Here is a 17,965-nt window from a genome sequence, read left to right as displayed (position 1 = left end):
ATGACCATTTTTGTATCAATTACTTACCCTGTGTTAAAGTGAATTCATGAAGGAAAGTTGGCTTTTCTCAAATGCAAAAAAATACAAAAATGTAAAAAAAATCTTGTTGGATTGAAGTAATAGGGGGCCGTGTTTAACAACAACAAAACTATCAATACATCTGCTTACACACAACTCGTGCAGTATAATCCAAGTCTTATTTATCCAGTCGTATGCTCAGCACTTCCCAAACAGACAGCCCTTTCGGCCTGCTTACTGAACTGAAAGTTAAACTTATCTATGCTCTCTTCAAAGCCAGACTCCATTGACAATAAGAGTAATTTTACCTCGCTGAACACAGGAGCTGCTGGTCTACCTCTACCTCAATCAGTTAGTTGGTTTGTGTTATTGTGTGACTTTGGTGAAGCTGAGCTACCTTTCTAAAACACCAAAGTCACACAATAACACAAACAGACTAACTGATCAAGGCTACAATAGACCAGCAGCTCCTGTGTTCAGTGAGGTAAAATTACTGTTTTTGTCAATGGAGTCTGGCTTTGAAGAGAGCATAGATAAGTTTCGCTGTCAGTTCAGCACCCTGTCAGACAGAGCTGTGTGTTTGGGAGGTAGTGAGCATATGACAGGATAAATGAGACTTGGATTAAACTGCACAGGTTGTGTGAGAGTTTGCAAACAGATGTTTTCAGTTCATCAAGAATTATTTCCATTTTTGGATTATTTTTTCCCTGGAGACATGCAAGACAAATAATGTTTTCTTCACAAAATAAATGTTAAACAGGGTGAGTAACTGATATATATATATATATATGTACACATCAATGGTCAGTTGGTGTGTGAAGTATTCCTTTAAAATTGTAATGTAGGTCATATTTTCATTACAATTTTTTCTGTATACTACATTTTTAATCAAAGCTTTTTTATCTTCTTTTGAAAAATCACCAATCACCGTTTGCATTTGAACTGTGTCATCGAGAGGCACAGGAAGCAAGCATTTTTTTGAGGGGGTGAGCTTTAATTCCCGAGAAGGCTGCAAAAGAGACGTATAAAAGGGATAAACAAAAAACAGGTGCCAAATCAAGTGTACTGTCTGCATAGTTACTTGTCGGCTGAAGCTATTATTTTAAGAAGTGTTATTCTCAGTTAAAAATTCAGAATCCACTTCATGCTTCACAACTGCTCTAATTAAATGCATTAAAAAACACACAGTATTTGCTCTCATAAAGACAACACAGAAAGCTTCATAAATATGAATCTAAATACTGCACACAAATGTATTATTATGCACATATTTCGTTACATTTTCACCAGCTCCACATCTAATTCTCAGCACTACTCTCCTGGAAGAAACCAGTTTATAGCAAGCCATCAGGCTAATACTGTTGATAGCATTTTGAATGCTCATTGTGGCTCTGAAGAGCGAAGCCTTTGATGAGCTTTTTGTCTAACATATGCAGATGAACGGAAATAGATTCAAGAACTCATCAAACACAGTTCATTTAAATGTAGCTACTGTCAATTGCTTTTTGGTGAGCAAACGGCCTCAGGCCTGCAGGCGCTGCAATTGTGTCCTGCCGCAGTTTACAAACAAATTCACTAAAGGACATTTTTATTTGCTCACAGACAGACTCAGGCTGATTACTGCATGCTCTGATTGCAAGATTTAAAGTTTTAATACTGTCTTCAGTGATTTTTAAAAACTTTGATTCAGTGTGCAAGTTATTTTACTCAAATTAGTCATCAGCATGAGGCATGGTGCTATAAACAGACAGTCCTCTACAGCAGTGGATATGAAAGAAGGCCTAACACAGCATATACTTCTACACTCAGATGATTAAATGAAGATGGGGACGTGCTGATGCGTTCAGCTCTCAGCATTGTACAGGTTGCACACATGCATGAGCACATCGACACGCACACAGACTGTATGCATACAGTGAAAATAGCTTTCACTGCATAACTGTAAACAATTCAACCCAGCTGCCAGAGGAAAATGTTGGCATTGAATGTTTCTGCAAAGCACAAATACATGACAACGAAACTGCTGCGTCACCTGCTGGGATGGTAGGGCTGCACGTTATGCAAAAAAATCATGTTGTGATTAATTTGATAGATATTGCAACTATGTTATGAGCTGTGATTTTAGTTGGCATGGTAATTTTTGCGTTTCATTTTCACTATAAAATATAAGAATGATGATGATATTCTTTTTGATGGGGTGTGTACTAGAGCTGCCCCCTAGTAGTCATCCAACCCTTAGTTGACCAGAAAGGTCATTAAAAACGCAGAACAAAATAAAAAATAAAACAAACGTGAAACTCTATCAGGAGCTGTGCCTTGTCCAAATAAATTAAAACCTATATGACTGGGCCATGTGGGAATTTAATTTGAAAGGACAGACACAGGAAGAGGCCACGCCCAGCAGGGCTGGTACCTGCGGTTATTACACAGGCTAGTTAATAACATGTCGGGCAAGAAATCCAAAGCGTGAGATCATTTTGAGAAGTTGGAGGACGAACCCAAGGTGATATCTTAACTCTGCGGGCAAACATTTGCCCATCATTCGTCGACTACAAACATGATGTATCATCTGAAACATGCAAGTAGCTACATGCCCATTAGCCACTTAGCACAATCATTACTGCTTTGCTGACAAAGTCATTAACAGGCGGCTCGCTCAGTGTGTGACGTGCACTTTTCTCAGACCTTGAATCAATCCATTGTGTTGCCCCGCCCAAAATATATAATTCAATAATCAAATGAAACCGAACCACTTCCTAACCACAGCATTGTTGAAACATAAAGAAATGTAAAGTTTTAACATATCCACTATAAAATAATATAAAATCATATCATATCACATCCGTGGTTTTCTGGCAATTAGGTTGAACATGTTATGTAACATCTACACAGGACTGAGCTGCCACTGACACTACATTTTACTACATTTGCATCTATTTGTATTTCTTAGGAGATCTAAAGTGAGTAAGCATGTCTACATGGGTAAAAATAATACATACACTCAAACACAAACTATATGGAAGTATGTTGATTACCTCACTGAAAGAAAAAGAACTGTATAAGGTTAGCACTCCCATCTTTTACGATAGAAATGTAGAGACAGAGATGTGGGGAAAAAACAAGAGAAAACAGGTTAGAACAGAAGAAGCTCTAATTACAGTTGCTAATAACAGAAATGCAGAGACAAGAGAGGCTGAATTGTAATTCCAGAGTGTTTTTTGGCTCTGGTGGTCAGTGTAGAAAAAGAGATTAAACAACTTTTCAGGGGAAGTTCTTGATGAAGAGGATAATACAGTGATGATGCAGACAGTGCTGTAAGTACCTTGGCGAAGGTGATGGTGCGTGTCGGGGTCCGCGGGCTGCGCATTGTGTTTATGCCTTTACCCTTGGTGTGGGCAAGGTTGCCTGTGAAATAAACAAAGAAAGGATGAGAGTCAGTTAACACAAACTGCCCTTACCCACTAGGGGAGAGTTAAAGGTATACAATACAGGATTTTCCTAAAAAACAATATATCGACTCATACAGGAGTAATCCCTCTCAATCTTCACTTATGACCCAGCAAAAGTGTGCGGCGGTGTGCTTATCTGCAGAGACTGTGCCCTCTGCCTATATGTTTTGGATTTTCTTCTTATTTTGTTCTGGACCTTTATGGGCACACAGCCCCCAGCCAATGACAGCGTTAAGTTGAGGTTGGGACCTTATAAAAGGTGGTGACCGGGTAGTAGCAGCATGCATCCAAGAAGCAGAGAAAATAATTCAAGTATAGTGTGGCAAAAAACAAAGCGGACAAAGCATGTTCCAAAATCTGGTGTTGACTTTCACTTTGATGGAGAGTATGGGGAAGAAGAGCGACGTGGGGCTGGTCTGTTTTCTGTTGGACAGATAGGTGATGGCTCGACTGAGTTCGCTTGCTAAAGTATCTGCTTTTCCTTTACAACAAATGTAGAATTCCAAAGTAGCTTGCAGTGAACGTCAGAGGTAGGACCAAGTGAATGTTCTGCAAATCACATGCAAGTCCCAAGTCCCAAATATTGAGTTTTGATTGCTAAGCAAGTCATAATACACTCTTCACCAAATGTAATGTCATTTTAACAACAGGTTAAAATTATACTCCCTTTACAAAAATCATAAATACTTTTTAAAATTTGTATTTATTTTGTTAAAACGAGTTTTTTAAAACATGTCCAACTGAGCTTAATGATTAAATAAAATAAAGAAATACACAAAAGTAATGCTGGCATGCATTTTCATAGCTTTTAGCACTATACACCACACCAGAATTCATTTGTATGTCTCTGTCCTGTCATGTTGTATTGACTCATCTCATGCGTGAAAGATGTCTAGTCTCTCTTCCCTTTGGCTTGGGGGGGAAGGTATCAAGCAGGGCTGACCCAAATGTTTCCAAGCTTTAATTGTTGCCATGGTAATCACCGTCGAAATCACTATTCAGATGCTTCTTTTTTGTTTTTGTTTTGTTTTTGAAAGGAAGTGGCAAGTGTTGAACCCCAACTAGGCCAGTGTCCTCAGGATAGTCACTGACCCCCATTTCAAGCTATATACTGACGAGGAAAAGGAACAGGTGAGATGAAATGCGGACGGTTATCTGCGGCTGGCAGTGCTTGCTTTGCATCTAGTGATCGACCTGGCCTGCGGTGTTTTGAGTTATAAGAAATATTTGTGTGCATTAGTCCATCTTCCACCTTCTCTTTCCTCTTGCTATCACTCTCTTTCTCTCGCACATGCAGCAGCGTCAAATCCTACTAAACTAGGGCCGGATTCAAGTGGTCTCATCACATCCTGTCAAAGGTTTTGAATATTCTTGGGCAATTATCAATGAAGCTTCTATGCCCCCAAAAATGGTATTCAGGACAGCCCTAGAATCAAACATTTTCAAGTCAAGTTGCATGTCTTTTTGATTTTGTCAAGTCGGGTCAAATGTCATCAAATTTGTGACCCGAGTCTGACTCAAGTCCAAGTCATGTGACCTGAGTCCACAGCTCTGGTGTACGTACAAGCAGAGCAAGGAGGAGCGGCCGAGCTTGTATGTTGTGTTACCAAACAGTAAGTGACTTTTCCTGCACAGTATTTCTTCCATCATACAAGTAGGAATGATCCACAGAAACATGGCTGCATATTTTTATCAGCTGGGATAAATTAATGAGGCTATTTTTTGCAGAATACAGTCTAGAAGTCCTGTCATACTTATAACTGTAGAAAATAATAATAAAACTGTTGATGATGCAACACTTAAATTAAGGAAAACAATGGAGCAGACACCAGAGGACTCCAGCAGTCTTTCCTTCAATGTGAGTTGATTAGGAATGAAACAGCAACGCTCGATACGACAGCTTTAAGGCTACTTTAAGAGAGTGATTATGTGATTATTGGCTTTGTGATTCAATTCTGACAGAGCTGGCAGCCTGCTCTGCCAACAAAGGATCGTCTCGCTGCCAAGCTTATTACAACAAAAGTCTGGCAGAGAAGAGAGGAAAGCCGGGCTGAAACAGGTAACAATAGCCTGTTTTACTTTTACTGCTGCTTCTAAACTGTTTCATTAAGAGAGTGTACCAAACAAACTTCCCTCTTATTTCTGTTCCTAGTCTCCAAGGAGAAACTTCAGTCCTTTTTACCTGTTTTGGTGAGGGGATGGGTGACAAGTTTGCGAGTGAGCTCGTTTTCTGACGACCTCAGCAGCAGGACGATGTCAGCTGGTAGAGTGTCCCTGTTTTTGGCCAAGAAGCCTGCAGCGTTGTAAATCACCTTAGAGTGTTGTAGAGAGGGAGAATACTTATGTGAAGGCCAACGCACAACATGTAGCTTCAGCTAAAAATAAAACTTGTGTTATGTTATTAGAGTCAAATATCATTTACCTTCCCAGCGTAGTGGTGAATACCAAAGCCGAGGTCGACCCTCTTTGGTCTCCAGAAGCTTTTCGTCTTCAGGTTATCTTCAAATTTCTCTAAAATGTCCAATGATACATCAATTAATCATCCCCACAGCCACTACCAATATGTACCCTGTAGCTTATAAGTAGATTATACCTCATATTAACTTATCTAAAAGTAATTATACCTCTCAATATCAAAGACACCTTGTTCCATCTGGCACTTAATATTCCCTTCTGTTTTTGATTGCCACAACAAAATTAGCCTCAAGTCTCTCCTTGCTCCACAAGTTTCTTGTTCTCACATGCTGCATAGTCAACATTTCAAGTCTGGCTGAATAAAACAGTTTTTCTTTATCCGATGCGAGGGTCCTAAGGACAGAGGGATGTCGTATGCTGTAAAGCCCTCTGAGGCAAATTGTGATTTGTGATATTGGGCTTTATAAATAAAATTGATTGATTGAGTAAACAATAAATCCACCCAAAAAAAGACGTCCTGCAATCGTGAGCTGAAGACCACTGACCTACGAGGGTCTGGTCGGTGGCCTGCGGAAAGCGACTCTCCTCATCCAGAAGTGAGAGCATCCCCATGGGCTTCTGCAGGAACAGGTCCAGGAGGGGCCGATTGTCTTCATACTCAATCATCCGAGCGTCCACCTCCTCATTCAGGTACTCATCCTGGACAGAAATGGCGGACACAGTGATACAGAGAGTTAAATTCCTTTCTCTTTGCAAGCCGATCACCTGGATTTTCTGTTATATTGGGCGTACAATGATCTCATTGAATCTAAATACAGGACAAAGTTTGGTGAAAACATGACTTCCTAATCCGATCATACCCATCTCTGTAGGAGACAAATAAATGGTCCTTATGGGCTCAATGAGCCCCAGACAGGAAGAGCAGCTGGTTGTTCAGCCAAAAGAGAGAAACGTCAGGAGTAAAAATGAACACTGGTATCACTTTTACAATAAAGAAGTCCACACAGGGGTGTCCCTGACTAAGATTTGTCAAATCTAGCTTAAAGTTGACTGTTTTTTTGTTTTTGTTTTTTGCTTACTGCTCCATATTACCATTTATACAACAGTTAGTTCCGGCCCTGCAATCTGATTGGTCGAGAGACAGTAAAACCGTGATGATACTGGAGTACAACATCACGGTTATTTCACTGTGTATGTATCACTCCGCCTCACGGCTGATTACAATCAACAATCAAATCAAAACTGACGGTTAGTGTCAGTTAGGTCAGCAGTTGCGTTGTAGGCTAATTAATTCATCCACTGTCAAACAGCCAAAAATATGGATTTATTTCCTAAAATAAGTTTTGAATTGAACTATGAATGGTCATCAGAGGAAGATGAGGGAGAGGAGAAGCTGAATCCATCTGAGCACACATCCAGGTTTGTCAGTGTTTCATCAGCGGAGCTCAATGACTTGGAGAAAAGCAACATACTGTCAGATCAGAAGGCAGAGTCGGCTGTGCCTGTGAAGCGACAGTCCACCATGCAGTCACCAGAGACTTATTTCACCGGCTGCACAATTAATGGAAACGTGCAGATAAATGTGTATAAAGAGTAAGTGCCTGGCGCACCATGTCTGCGTTACATAGCAACGGTGACAGCGGAGTCCTGAGGGAACTATTTTTGTTGGCGGAAGACAAATAAAATGCTTAAATTATCTATTTTGTCCTCATTTTTCAACATTTCTTAATCAGCCTTGCTTATTTAACTGTTGAACTGTTGTATAAAAGCAATATCACACTCGAGCTCGTGATGTTGTACTTTGATATCGTCACGGCTGTGATTCGGTCATAGGCACAAGGCCGAATCACAGTACAACATCACTCCCTCTCGTTTGATATTGCTTAATTGCGACATCAGTTTTTATTTTTTAAACACCATACGAAAGAGTTGAAACACCCATTTAAACAATTTATTGTCTTGACTTGGCTTGAGAACTGATTTTATAACAGGAAGTGTCCCATCTAGCACAATTTGTTGTGAGTCAGGGGTGTGTAAGTGTGTAGGTGCTGGAGCAGTGCCGTCCACAGTACTGAAAGGGAGGAGAGGAGATCAACAGAAAGACAGACAGGCAGACAGACATGGCTTGATTTGGTTACTGCATGCTTTCCGTAGTTGTAAGCAGAACTTTTGAAAGCTGTATGCCACAGACAGCTGTTTCTACGAACCCACCCTGATGATTTTGACAGAGAACCCTTAATAAGTTCAAAACTGATTAGTACGTTTATACAGAAAGTAGGTTATATATTGTGATTTATTGTGAGAAGTCAAGCAATTCTATATAAAATCAGACACTCAGCACCCCCATATAATGGAATGATCCTTTGTTTTATAATAACTTTTTACTGCGACAATTCAGCTGTGAGACTGGCACTTAAAAGTGGCTCCTTAGATTGAATCGTCGAACAGTGGACTATTCTGGTTCACCCCGAGCCTCAATATAGACCTAATACAAAAATAAAAATGACTTTTCAATCAATCTAACATTTGTTGCCTGGATCACTGTTACCTGGAAAATAATCAAGCCTAAAATTGGAGTACTGTGTAGGATTGATTGTGCAGGAGTAAACATAATAGAGAAAAAGCCTTCCTGCTGTACAGTATAATGGCCGGCATTGTGAAGTCAGAAGCTGTCTGTCTGGCCTGTGATTTCCCTTTGTTGGCTGCTATGTTGACAAGTAATGAGAATGTTTCGAGTTTAGTTTTGACTTGGTGCTCTTATATCAGATGCAGGAATACCAAGTGTACCTTTAAATACATTTTCTATCCTTTATTATCTAACATCATGCTTGAAGTTTCAAAAAGCCTAAACTTCTGTGTAAGAGTGACATGTCTGACGTCATAAACTGGCTATCAGCCAAAAAAAGACAAGCCAAACTGAGTGCCATCATTTAGAGAGTGTTGCCTCTCGTTGTACTGTATGACTTGGTGACGCACTCCCCTCCCCCGTAAACTGAGCGAAGGCCTCCACTTTATATTAAGCTAACCTGATCACGTCAGGGTGACTGACTCTCAGAGCTCCTCCTATGACTCAGCAACATTACTGGAGACTTCTATTCCAGGAAGAAAAGGACAAAGTGGGAACAACACAAATTAGCGTGCTTATTCCAGGCATGACGTTCACACTGTGAGGTAAATAAACCACATCAGGAAATCTGCAGGGGGTGCAGACGCACGGGACAATAACCACGTGTTGACATATATGGAAACATATCTGTTTTATTTTACTGTAGATGTGACAAGTTATGAAATGTCACAGCCCACTACATTTCCCCTATGCTCTGTATATATGGTGGCAGTATAGAACAAATGTATTTCTGGGCCTGGTGCCAACAATACCCAAGAGTGAGATTAAGTCAAACGCTAACTGTCTTCAACTCCTAATTGACCCTCGTTGGGGATGATTTATAGCTCCTCTCCATGGGTGAGACCAAATCATTTAACATTAGCAAACCATTCTCTGCCCCCTCAAGGCAAAACACACCCATGAGACTGCATAAAGGGACAATCGCCAACCTCATTCTCCCATAAATAAAGACAGCAGCATATTTTACCCTTGCCATCTTTCTTAAAATGCAGAGTGACAAATGAGGGCATGTTATCACTATTTGGATGGAAATGAGTTAGTACCAAGGTGAAAAATGCATACTGAGTGTTTTCCAGGAGGGACTCAAGCACTCACAAAGCGTTTCTGTTTTCAGTGATAGTTTAGGCTGGATGTTGGTCTAAGCCTTTACCTGTTCCCAAGCGAATATGTGCTGGTTGAAGTAAAACTGGATCTGCTCGTTGGCGATGTTGATGCAGAGCTGCTCGAAAGAGTTCTTCTTGAAGTTCTCGAAACCGAAGATGTCCAGGATGCCGATGTTCAAGCCCTTGTCATTCTCTCTGGAGGTCAGAAGAATGAAAAAATCATTTAAATGCATTTCTCATTTAAAAAGTTTACTGGTTTTGTCGTTTGTGCCAAATGTCCACTGCAGTTGACAGTATCCAAAAGAATAGAAATATTATAAATTATATCATAAATTATATTATAAAAATCACAATAGTCTACACTGGTGGTTTACGTCTTCCAAAAATTAAGCAATCTCTAGTAAAGGCCTCTTTTCAAATTGTGTCAAATTGATTTCTTTGAAGATGTTTTAGAAGTCATAAACAAAACAAAAAAACATAATTTGAGGTTGTAGCAGTCTTTTATTTACTTTGAGCCAAATGTCAGTTTGCTCACATGCTAACATGAAGATGCTAACATGCTAATATGTAGCAAGTGTAATATTTAACATGTTTTGACTTTAGTGCATTGGCATCATGTTTAAAAGGAGTAGATGTAGCCACCGTGATGTCACCCACTGGTTTGTGGACTCCTGTTGTAAAGACTCAAGTTTGGCTGCCACCAACTTGTTTTGAGACAGGAGTGACCATGTTTAGACGAAAGGGTGGGGTAGCAACTTGTCAATCACAAGGTAGCCACACCCTAAAGCATACCCTGCTTTATAATCTATTCTATTTTGATTGGGACCATCATTTACAAAATGAACATCGTGTTGTATAGTAGAAGACCTGATACTAGCTATTGAGACCCAGGGCCGTCGCAGCCGAACAGGCAAACTAGGCAATTGCCTAGGGCCCCGAGCTGGAAGGGGGCCCCCAGAGACGGCTGACATTGGTCCATATCAATGACAATATGATGGAACCCCTATAGACACTGCAACAATGACAACACGTTGGAATCCCCCCTAATGGGGCCCCCTACTAGCTGCTGCTTGCAAGTGGCTAGTGGGGGCCTCCCAGAGACTGCTGACATTTGGTCCGTAATCAATGACACAACTTGAAACCCCCTTAGACACTGCAACGACGACACGTTGGGAGACCTCCCTAATGGGGCCCCCTACTAGCTGACTTGCTGCTAGGGTGACCAGACGTCCCGCATCGTGCGGGACTGCACAGCATTTCTGTCTCTTTTCACACGTCACGCAAATTGAGACCATGTCCCGCATGATTGGTTGCCACCCGCGCTAGCATTGTTGGAGTACCGTAGTACTACGGTACCACTACTGTGGGATAAGTTCAAAGTCCAATTGCAAGAGGGTGAGTGTCCATGCGCCGTCCAATAACGGCGCGCGCTGGCCACTGGCACTCAATATCAATATAACAAATCATTCAGGAGTACGCTGTGCGAGTACAGGCGAATCCTGCCGGTTGTGGGCTGAACGGGGGTATGTTAATCACTTATTGATGCTGTTTTTTGCTGTGGTATCGTGATACTACTCAGAACCATGATACTTTCACTGGTATTGCACCGTGGGTCCCAACTTTGGTACCATGACAAGTCTCTGATGACTAAATCGCGCTGGGGGCGGGTGTCCCACATTGTCCCTCACAAACCTACTCCTTGTCCCACATTTAGTTTATTGGGACCTGGTCACCCTAGAGGCGGGGTGGGGGGTGGGGGGGACCTCCAAGGTGCCTCTTGCCCAGGGCCCCCAGAGTGTCTTGAAACAGCCCTGTTGAGACCATAGCCTCATTAGAAAAAAGTTTACTGAGGTGATGAATCAGGGGAGATGTATGGGCATTTTCTCAATGACTCCCTTTGCAACCAGTGGAATTGCCCTCTGTGGCAATTAGAAAGAACGATTGTGCATTAGCTTCACTTTTCGGACCAGCAGATAACCCCTAGGTTAACATGCTAACATTTACTAATTAGAGCTCAACACACTGTACAGATGTGGCTAATGGAAATATGATTAGTTATTTGGTGGTAAAACAAAGCACTGAATGAATTGTAATCCATGAGAGGACGAATGTGTAACATATTTCCAAGTGAAGCAGGACAGGCAGGTAGGATATGTTGGGAAGAATTTGATTTGGTAGTTGAAAAGTGGCCATGTTATCACATTGACAGTGTAACGCTGATGGGATAGTAGCATCCTTCAGAGAGAGAGAGACACAAATTCATTGTGTGCTCCATGTAACAGTAGTTGCTGAAGCAGTCCACTGTAAAATGCCTTTCCTTAAAGTGAATAAATTCTTGCCAGAGGAACAGTAACCATTGTAGTTTGGGGAAACAAAGACACACAGGCATAGCATTCTGTTGCTAGCTAGCTAGCTTAATTTTAGCTCTGTTGGCTAAAAGTCGCACATTGACTGATGGATGGATGTCATGGTATTATTGTTTAAAACTGCTTGGTACTAGCTTACGTAAGCACATTTTTTTTTTTTTTTTTTTTACAGGAAGAAAACATGATTGGATTGGATTTTTTTTTTTTGCCATTTATTGTTAAATAGATGCACAAAATGGCCGGGGATGTGATCTAAAAGGGCTAACGAGGCATTTTTAATTTAATCTCAACTTTAAAATATTTCAGTCAGGACCAAAGTGGTGGATCGACTGACACTGCCATCCCCAAAGCTACTAGCATGGCCAGAAAAGTTTTCGGTGCTTTTCTGGATTTTTCAGCAAACCCCAAAGCTTTGAGGAGCTGGTAATGATCAGATTTATTGTGCACACTTTTTCACCTGTAAAAACTTTCTGAGATGACCTCATCCTGCATTCATGACAGCCAAACACACCACATCACAGTTTCTGCTCCTGTTCTCACCCTAGGTTGCTGTCGGGCCGCAGCAGGGCGTTGATGCGGTTGACGATCCAGCTGAAGAGACGGCCGTAGAGAGCCTTGCTCATGGCGTCCCTCACCTCCGCAGCTTTTTCTACCGTGTTTGGCCTGACGATCGTCTCTCCCCGGGCCACAACACAGTGGGAGGTCAGGGCTTCCTGGAGCTCATCTGAGCGGATGCACAGCAGTGATGCCACTGAGGGGACATTAGATGAGAAATGGGATGAAAGTTAACATTTCGGCAGTAGAATGAGTTCAAGCAATACATGCAGGGCATGCAAATGTCCAACCTTGTGCGAGTGACGAAGAACACTCATGTTCTCTTGCTCGATTATAAATCTTATCTGACAACTTCGTAAATTACCAGTCATTTCTAAATTTAGAGAGTATATTACCAGAGGGAAACAATGTCCGGTAAAATCTAACCATTGCAGATGGATGCTTGGTAATGATGCGTCTGTAATACTGCAGTGGCCTGTCTGCACTAATTTAAGTAGGAGCAATAGTTTAATGGGGAGGAGCAGAACAGAAGTGTAGCAGAGGAAATTTAGACTCATGTTTGGTTTCACACCATCATACAACATGTCTCACTCGCTCCTCTCACCGTTCTCCAGGACAGAAATGTTGGAGATGTCACTCTTGTCAGTTTGGTGCTCCGAGGCAACCGGAGAAAACTCGATATCGCCGGAGTTGAGGACGGCAGCCAGAGTGCTGTAAACACTGCCCAGCTCCTGTAGAAGTGATAGACAGTGAGTTACTGTAGAAACACCCCCAAGGCTGGGAGACAGTATGATGTTACCATGATATCAAATAGCATCAGAGAAATGTTACAACCAATTTAAAGATACTGTAATGTCTATTTTATTACTTAACTCCATTATCAACTATAACATAGTGGTACCTGGTTTGGACAGGTTGCTGTTACACAGCAAATTCATGGTTAATTATTACTCAGTTCTGCCATTTTCTAATGAATGTAGACAGTCAGTTATTGTGGGTGTCAGCAAGCCCATTTCTCAAATTCAGCTTGCTTAAATTTTTTGCTACCTCCAAATTCATCTGTCCATAAACTGGCAAGTATTAGGGGTACATTTTTTGATAATATAGCAGCAAACCTTTATCTGCTATGTAAATCTATAGTAGAGTGATGGTGTCCTGAGCAGAGAATGAAGTCACATTCCCTCTCTGTGTTGTAATCTGAGCTTCTCTGTGGTAGACTGTCAAGCTGCGCCTACACATTGATGCCTGTGAGTCCCTGTGTGTGTATCCCACTGGCTCGCTAATCGCCACCACTCTGCACTGAACTCATACGGCGGTTACCACTGATATCAGGATACCGTTGTCACAGAAGAGTAACGCCCTCCCACTGATTTCCCTCTGGTTAGCACTGTAAGATCTGTCAGCACTATTGCCTTGTTAGCGCTGTTAATTAAGTTAGCACCATTAGCTGCCAGCCACTTCCATGTTGAGAGCCATGTGCTGACAATCTGAATCAGACTCTGAATCTCTGAATACTGAAAAGAGCTCATTTAATCCTGAATTAGCCATTTGAATTAGTAATTTATACCCTCAAATTGGAAACGTTTGTCCACAAATTGCTGCATGCGAGTGCTATAAAAGCAAAGGGTTTAGAGGACTTTCACATATTTTTATTTCTATACTTTCGGGCACAGTCAGGCATTAGGGAAATAAGCACTGGCAAACATCTGTCTTCTGTTCACTTTCATTCTACACGAGCAAAGGGGCGAATAAACCTTGTTTTCTAGTGGCAAAGCAAATTTGCATCTTTGCATCACCTGGAGTTTAACTTTGGTGAACTTTGATTGGTGAAGTAACAGCCTCAACCAGATGCAGTGTCTAACCAGGCAATATTGTATAATATTGGCATGAAAAACACACTGACCCACATCAGAGATGCTGCCCTGCTGTCTCTGAGTTGGGAAACAGGCATGGAACATAAGAAAATGTCAAATGTGCCAATAATATCATATTTCATTGTATCTACTGGCAAACTAGCTTTCCATGTCTGTCACACCTGTCACTACCAACATCCAGCGCGAATATTGCTTCACCAGGTGATGGTCACTCGCCTGCATTTGTTTATGTGTGACGACAACCATATAGTGTTAACTTTTGCACATTCCTTGACAATATTTTGCATATTCCTGCACAAAACTGTACAGCTCTACATCTTGTACAGATTTTTTTACATTGTATTTCCTGTCAATTTTTCTATTTTTTTTTCTTGAGTCTTGCAATATGTGCTTTTATCTTTTCTTTTCTCTTACTATGTTTGTTGTTATGCACCAGACACCGAAGCGAATTCCCTGTAGTCGAAAACGTGATTCTGATTTAAACTCAAGGACTACAGCATGTAGTCCATTAGCTAGCATGGGCAGGTTAGCTAGCATGAGCTGTGTTAGCATCTATGCTTAACAGAGAGAGAAAAGAGCGCCTTTTAACAAACCTGACACAGAAGAGGTTTGAGATGTCAAAATGTGACTGCTGAGCACCAAAGACATAAACAAAAGTAAGTATTAAAAGAATAAAATCAATTAAAATTTCAATCTGTCTACTATATTAATCTGAAGTTCCTGACACAAAGGGGAAAGGAACTCTCCTAATGGCCAGTTACTGTCTCAAAAAGATGTTTTAAAGTAGATAACCTTGCCTCAAAGATCATCTTCATGCACACTCTGTGATTTCATGCAAGACAAGGCGTACTGTAGGAGAGAAGGTTGTTCCTGCAGTGCTGCCAAGTGATTACAGGATAAGTACTATTGACGTGCAGATCCCAGAGGCAATCAGTTCTTTGGGCCTCATTAGCTCTCACAATGCCAACAGCTGACTGCCTACATGTGCCTGTAGCTTCATGCTCCATCACATGCTATATAGTGGACCTGAGGAACTACTAATACCCTAGTTTTAAAGCTTATATACATTTTTTGAGAGCTCACTGGTTAGTATACTTCTTGTCTTTCACAATACATGCACTTTCATGACATATATAATACAAAAGTGTGAGAGCAGATCTGTATGAATGTTAGGATCAAGGTTATGTTGTTAAACCTTGTGGGCCACTTCCAGCTTTTCAGCCAGTAATCAATGCCATAGTTTATACCTCCAGGGTGAATCCAATGACTTTGAAACACTGCTCCACCGCATCAAACTGCTCCTTGTAGAAGGTGTTGCTCACTATGTCAGGCCCTAATTTAATGTGCTCATTACACAGATACCTGCAGATCAAAAAGAAACACACAAAAATCAGGATCAGGGTCTCAGACAGTAAGGAGTTTTTGGTGTGAGAAGGAAATAACAGTGTTTAAGGGAAGGGCTGAGGGATGTCAAACCTACTTAGGTGTTTTGTTGTCAGAGAGCTTGTAGTGGGCGAGTTTCTTCCTGTCAGCCAGGCCGGCGTAAATGTAGTAGAAGATGTGGAAGTTCTTCTCTCCTCTGTGAAAACACGCAAAGACGTAGCTCAGAAATTCAGGTTTTACCTCATGTGAATATTTCAAAGCAGAAAAAAACATGGTGAAAGATTAAGAAAGCACCCAGACAGTGCATACCTGAATGACAAGGCTGAATATTTCTACTAATTTGTCTTTCAAGGGGACCTATTTTGCTCATCTATAGGTTAATACTTCTATTTTGGGTTTTCACTCAAATGTCTTTACATGCTATACATACTGTCTGTGCTGGAACACCTGTGTTTACCCTCTGTCTGAAATGTTTTGTTTTAGCACCTGTCTCTTTAAGCCCCCCTCCTGAAAAAGCTCAGTCTACTGTGATTGGTTAGCTTTTCTGTGTCTTACACATCTTAGCTTCTATGCACCATAGCTGTAGGCAGGTAATGACTCTAAAAACCAAACTCTTCACAAGCAGTTATGTTCCAGTTGGAATATGATTCAAAATCAAGGAGAAATCAACAATAACGCCAACCAAGATCACATGTTTCCCTGATGTTAGCATGAAGCTACATGTAGCAGTGTATGTAATGGAAACAGTAGCATGCCTGGAGCAGATAACCATATATGGAAATCCATCATGAGCTGATGTCATCTTATATCGAAAGTAGAAAAAACATTGGAAACAGAGTATTCAGAGCGGTCTGAAGCCTGAAGTTTTGTTCACAGGGATTACTCTTACATATGTGTATCTCATTATTTGAAAATTTGGCCAGGTTTAATATGAACATGCAACACTGTAACATTCTATATACAGTATATATGTCTGAAAATAAGAAAAGAGTAATACGCCCGATTTAATTAAGTATTCCACTAATTTTACCCATAAAGATCAGTTGACACTCTATGGAGTCCCAAAACAGACACACACACACAAAAAAAAAAACAGTCAAAAATATGACTCAATAAATCATCAATAAATAGATTGTTACTTAAATATTTATGCTGGTTATCTCAATTTATTGGCGTTAGCTTGCCAGCTAAAATACTTTTAAAGAGAGTTTTTACAATAATACTATAGCAGTATATAAATTATTACCTTTGCATGCACTGTCTGGTTTAGTTTTATGTTGAAAGTTGGCCTCAGCAAGGTAGGTTATTTAAGTTTTAATTCATATTATCAACTTATTAGTTGTATAGGACAAAAACAAGAAGCTCTTTAGTTTCGTTTTTTAATTTCTTTACCAAATGAAGTATATATTTCTCCTCACATTTTATTTCGTTTATACATTTAGCAAGCAATATTATTAGTTTTTTGACCTGTCTTATAATCTTGTTCAACATTTTGTCAATTTAGGGGCTCCACAGTATTCAGCCAGTGAAAACAGTTGTACAATGTCTCCTGTAGCGCTGGAGGAGCTTTGTTGAACCCTTTATTCACCAAAATTTGCATGTACACATTTTTTTTTAACATGGAAAACCCGATAAAAATAGGCGGTAGACTCTTTTCCCATTGCCAGTAAAAAAGTATGATTTTCTGTTTTTTTTTCTGGTATATCATGTTCAAAATCATAAATGCTCTTGAACACAGGGTTAGTTAACAGCAGAGGCATGGAGGCCAGTGAAAATGTCATGCTGGCTTCTTTTTTATATCTGTTACTTATTTAGTCTCTCTTTCAAACTCAGTGCCAACTAATTTGGAACAATGTTTGAGCGCTGCTTGGACAGAGACAAACAGGTCGCACCGGAAAAGGGGCGATAATTAGCGTGTCTGCCCAGGTATCATCACTTCCAAACAGAGCTGGAGCCGATAAGCACTTGTGACTACTGCAGAGTCATCTGTCCCAGAAATTAACGTAGATTGTTACCTTTCCCACTAAAGACAAAAGCCAGACGTTAGTGGGTTTTAGTGTTATTTTAGTCGGAGAAAATCACCCTGATGATGTCAACACAACTCGACTAGGCTGAATTTATAGAAGAAAGCTATTGGCCTGACTTTTCACCAAATGCCATTAAAATGTGTTAACAA

At 40.7% G+C, this 17,965-nt stretch overlaps 1 protein-coding gene across 1 annotated transcript in view; it reads right to left on the bottom strand.

The window, feature by feature from the left end:
* Positions 1 to 17,965, bottom strand: part of myo3a (myosin IIIA) — a 97,207-nt gene that overhangs the window by 23,625 nt on the left and 55,617 nt on the right. The window contains exons 16-24 of the mRNA XM_050056451.1: positions 15,887 to 15,985; positions 15,654 to 15,768; positions 13,137 to 13,263; positions 12,518 to 12,728; positions 9,659 to 9,806; positions 6,428 to 6,581; positions 5,890 to 5,978; positions 5,650 to 5,779; positions 3,341 to 3,423 (exon numbers count right to left, since the gene is read on the bottom strand). Of these exons, the coding sequence (XP_049912408.1) occupies positions 3,341 to 3,423; positions 5,650 to 5,779; positions 5,890 to 5,978; positions 6,428 to 6,581; positions 9,659 to 9,806; positions 12,518 to 12,728; positions 13,137 to 13,263; positions 15,654 to 15,768; positions 15,887 to 15,985 (1,156 nt within the window). The remainder of the gene's footprint in view (positions 1 to 3,340; positions 3,424 to 5,649; positions 5,780 to 5,889; positions 5,979 to 6,427; positions 6,582 to 9,658; positions 9,807 to 12,517; positions 12,729 to 13,136; positions 13,264 to 15,653; positions 15,769 to 15,886; positions 15,986 to 17,965) is intronic.

Source organism: Epinephelus moara, chromosome 11 (genome assembly GCF_006386435.1).
Source record: "Epinephelus moara isolate mb chromosome 11, YSFRI_EMoa_1.0, whole genome shotgun sequence".
Classification (NCBI taxonomy): domain Eukaryota; kingdom Metazoa; phylum Chordata; class Actinopteri; order Perciformes; family Serranidae; genus Epinephelus; species Epinephelus moara.
Note: the sequence above shows the minus strand (reverse complement) of the source record. Positions and strands in the feature narration are given on the sequence as shown.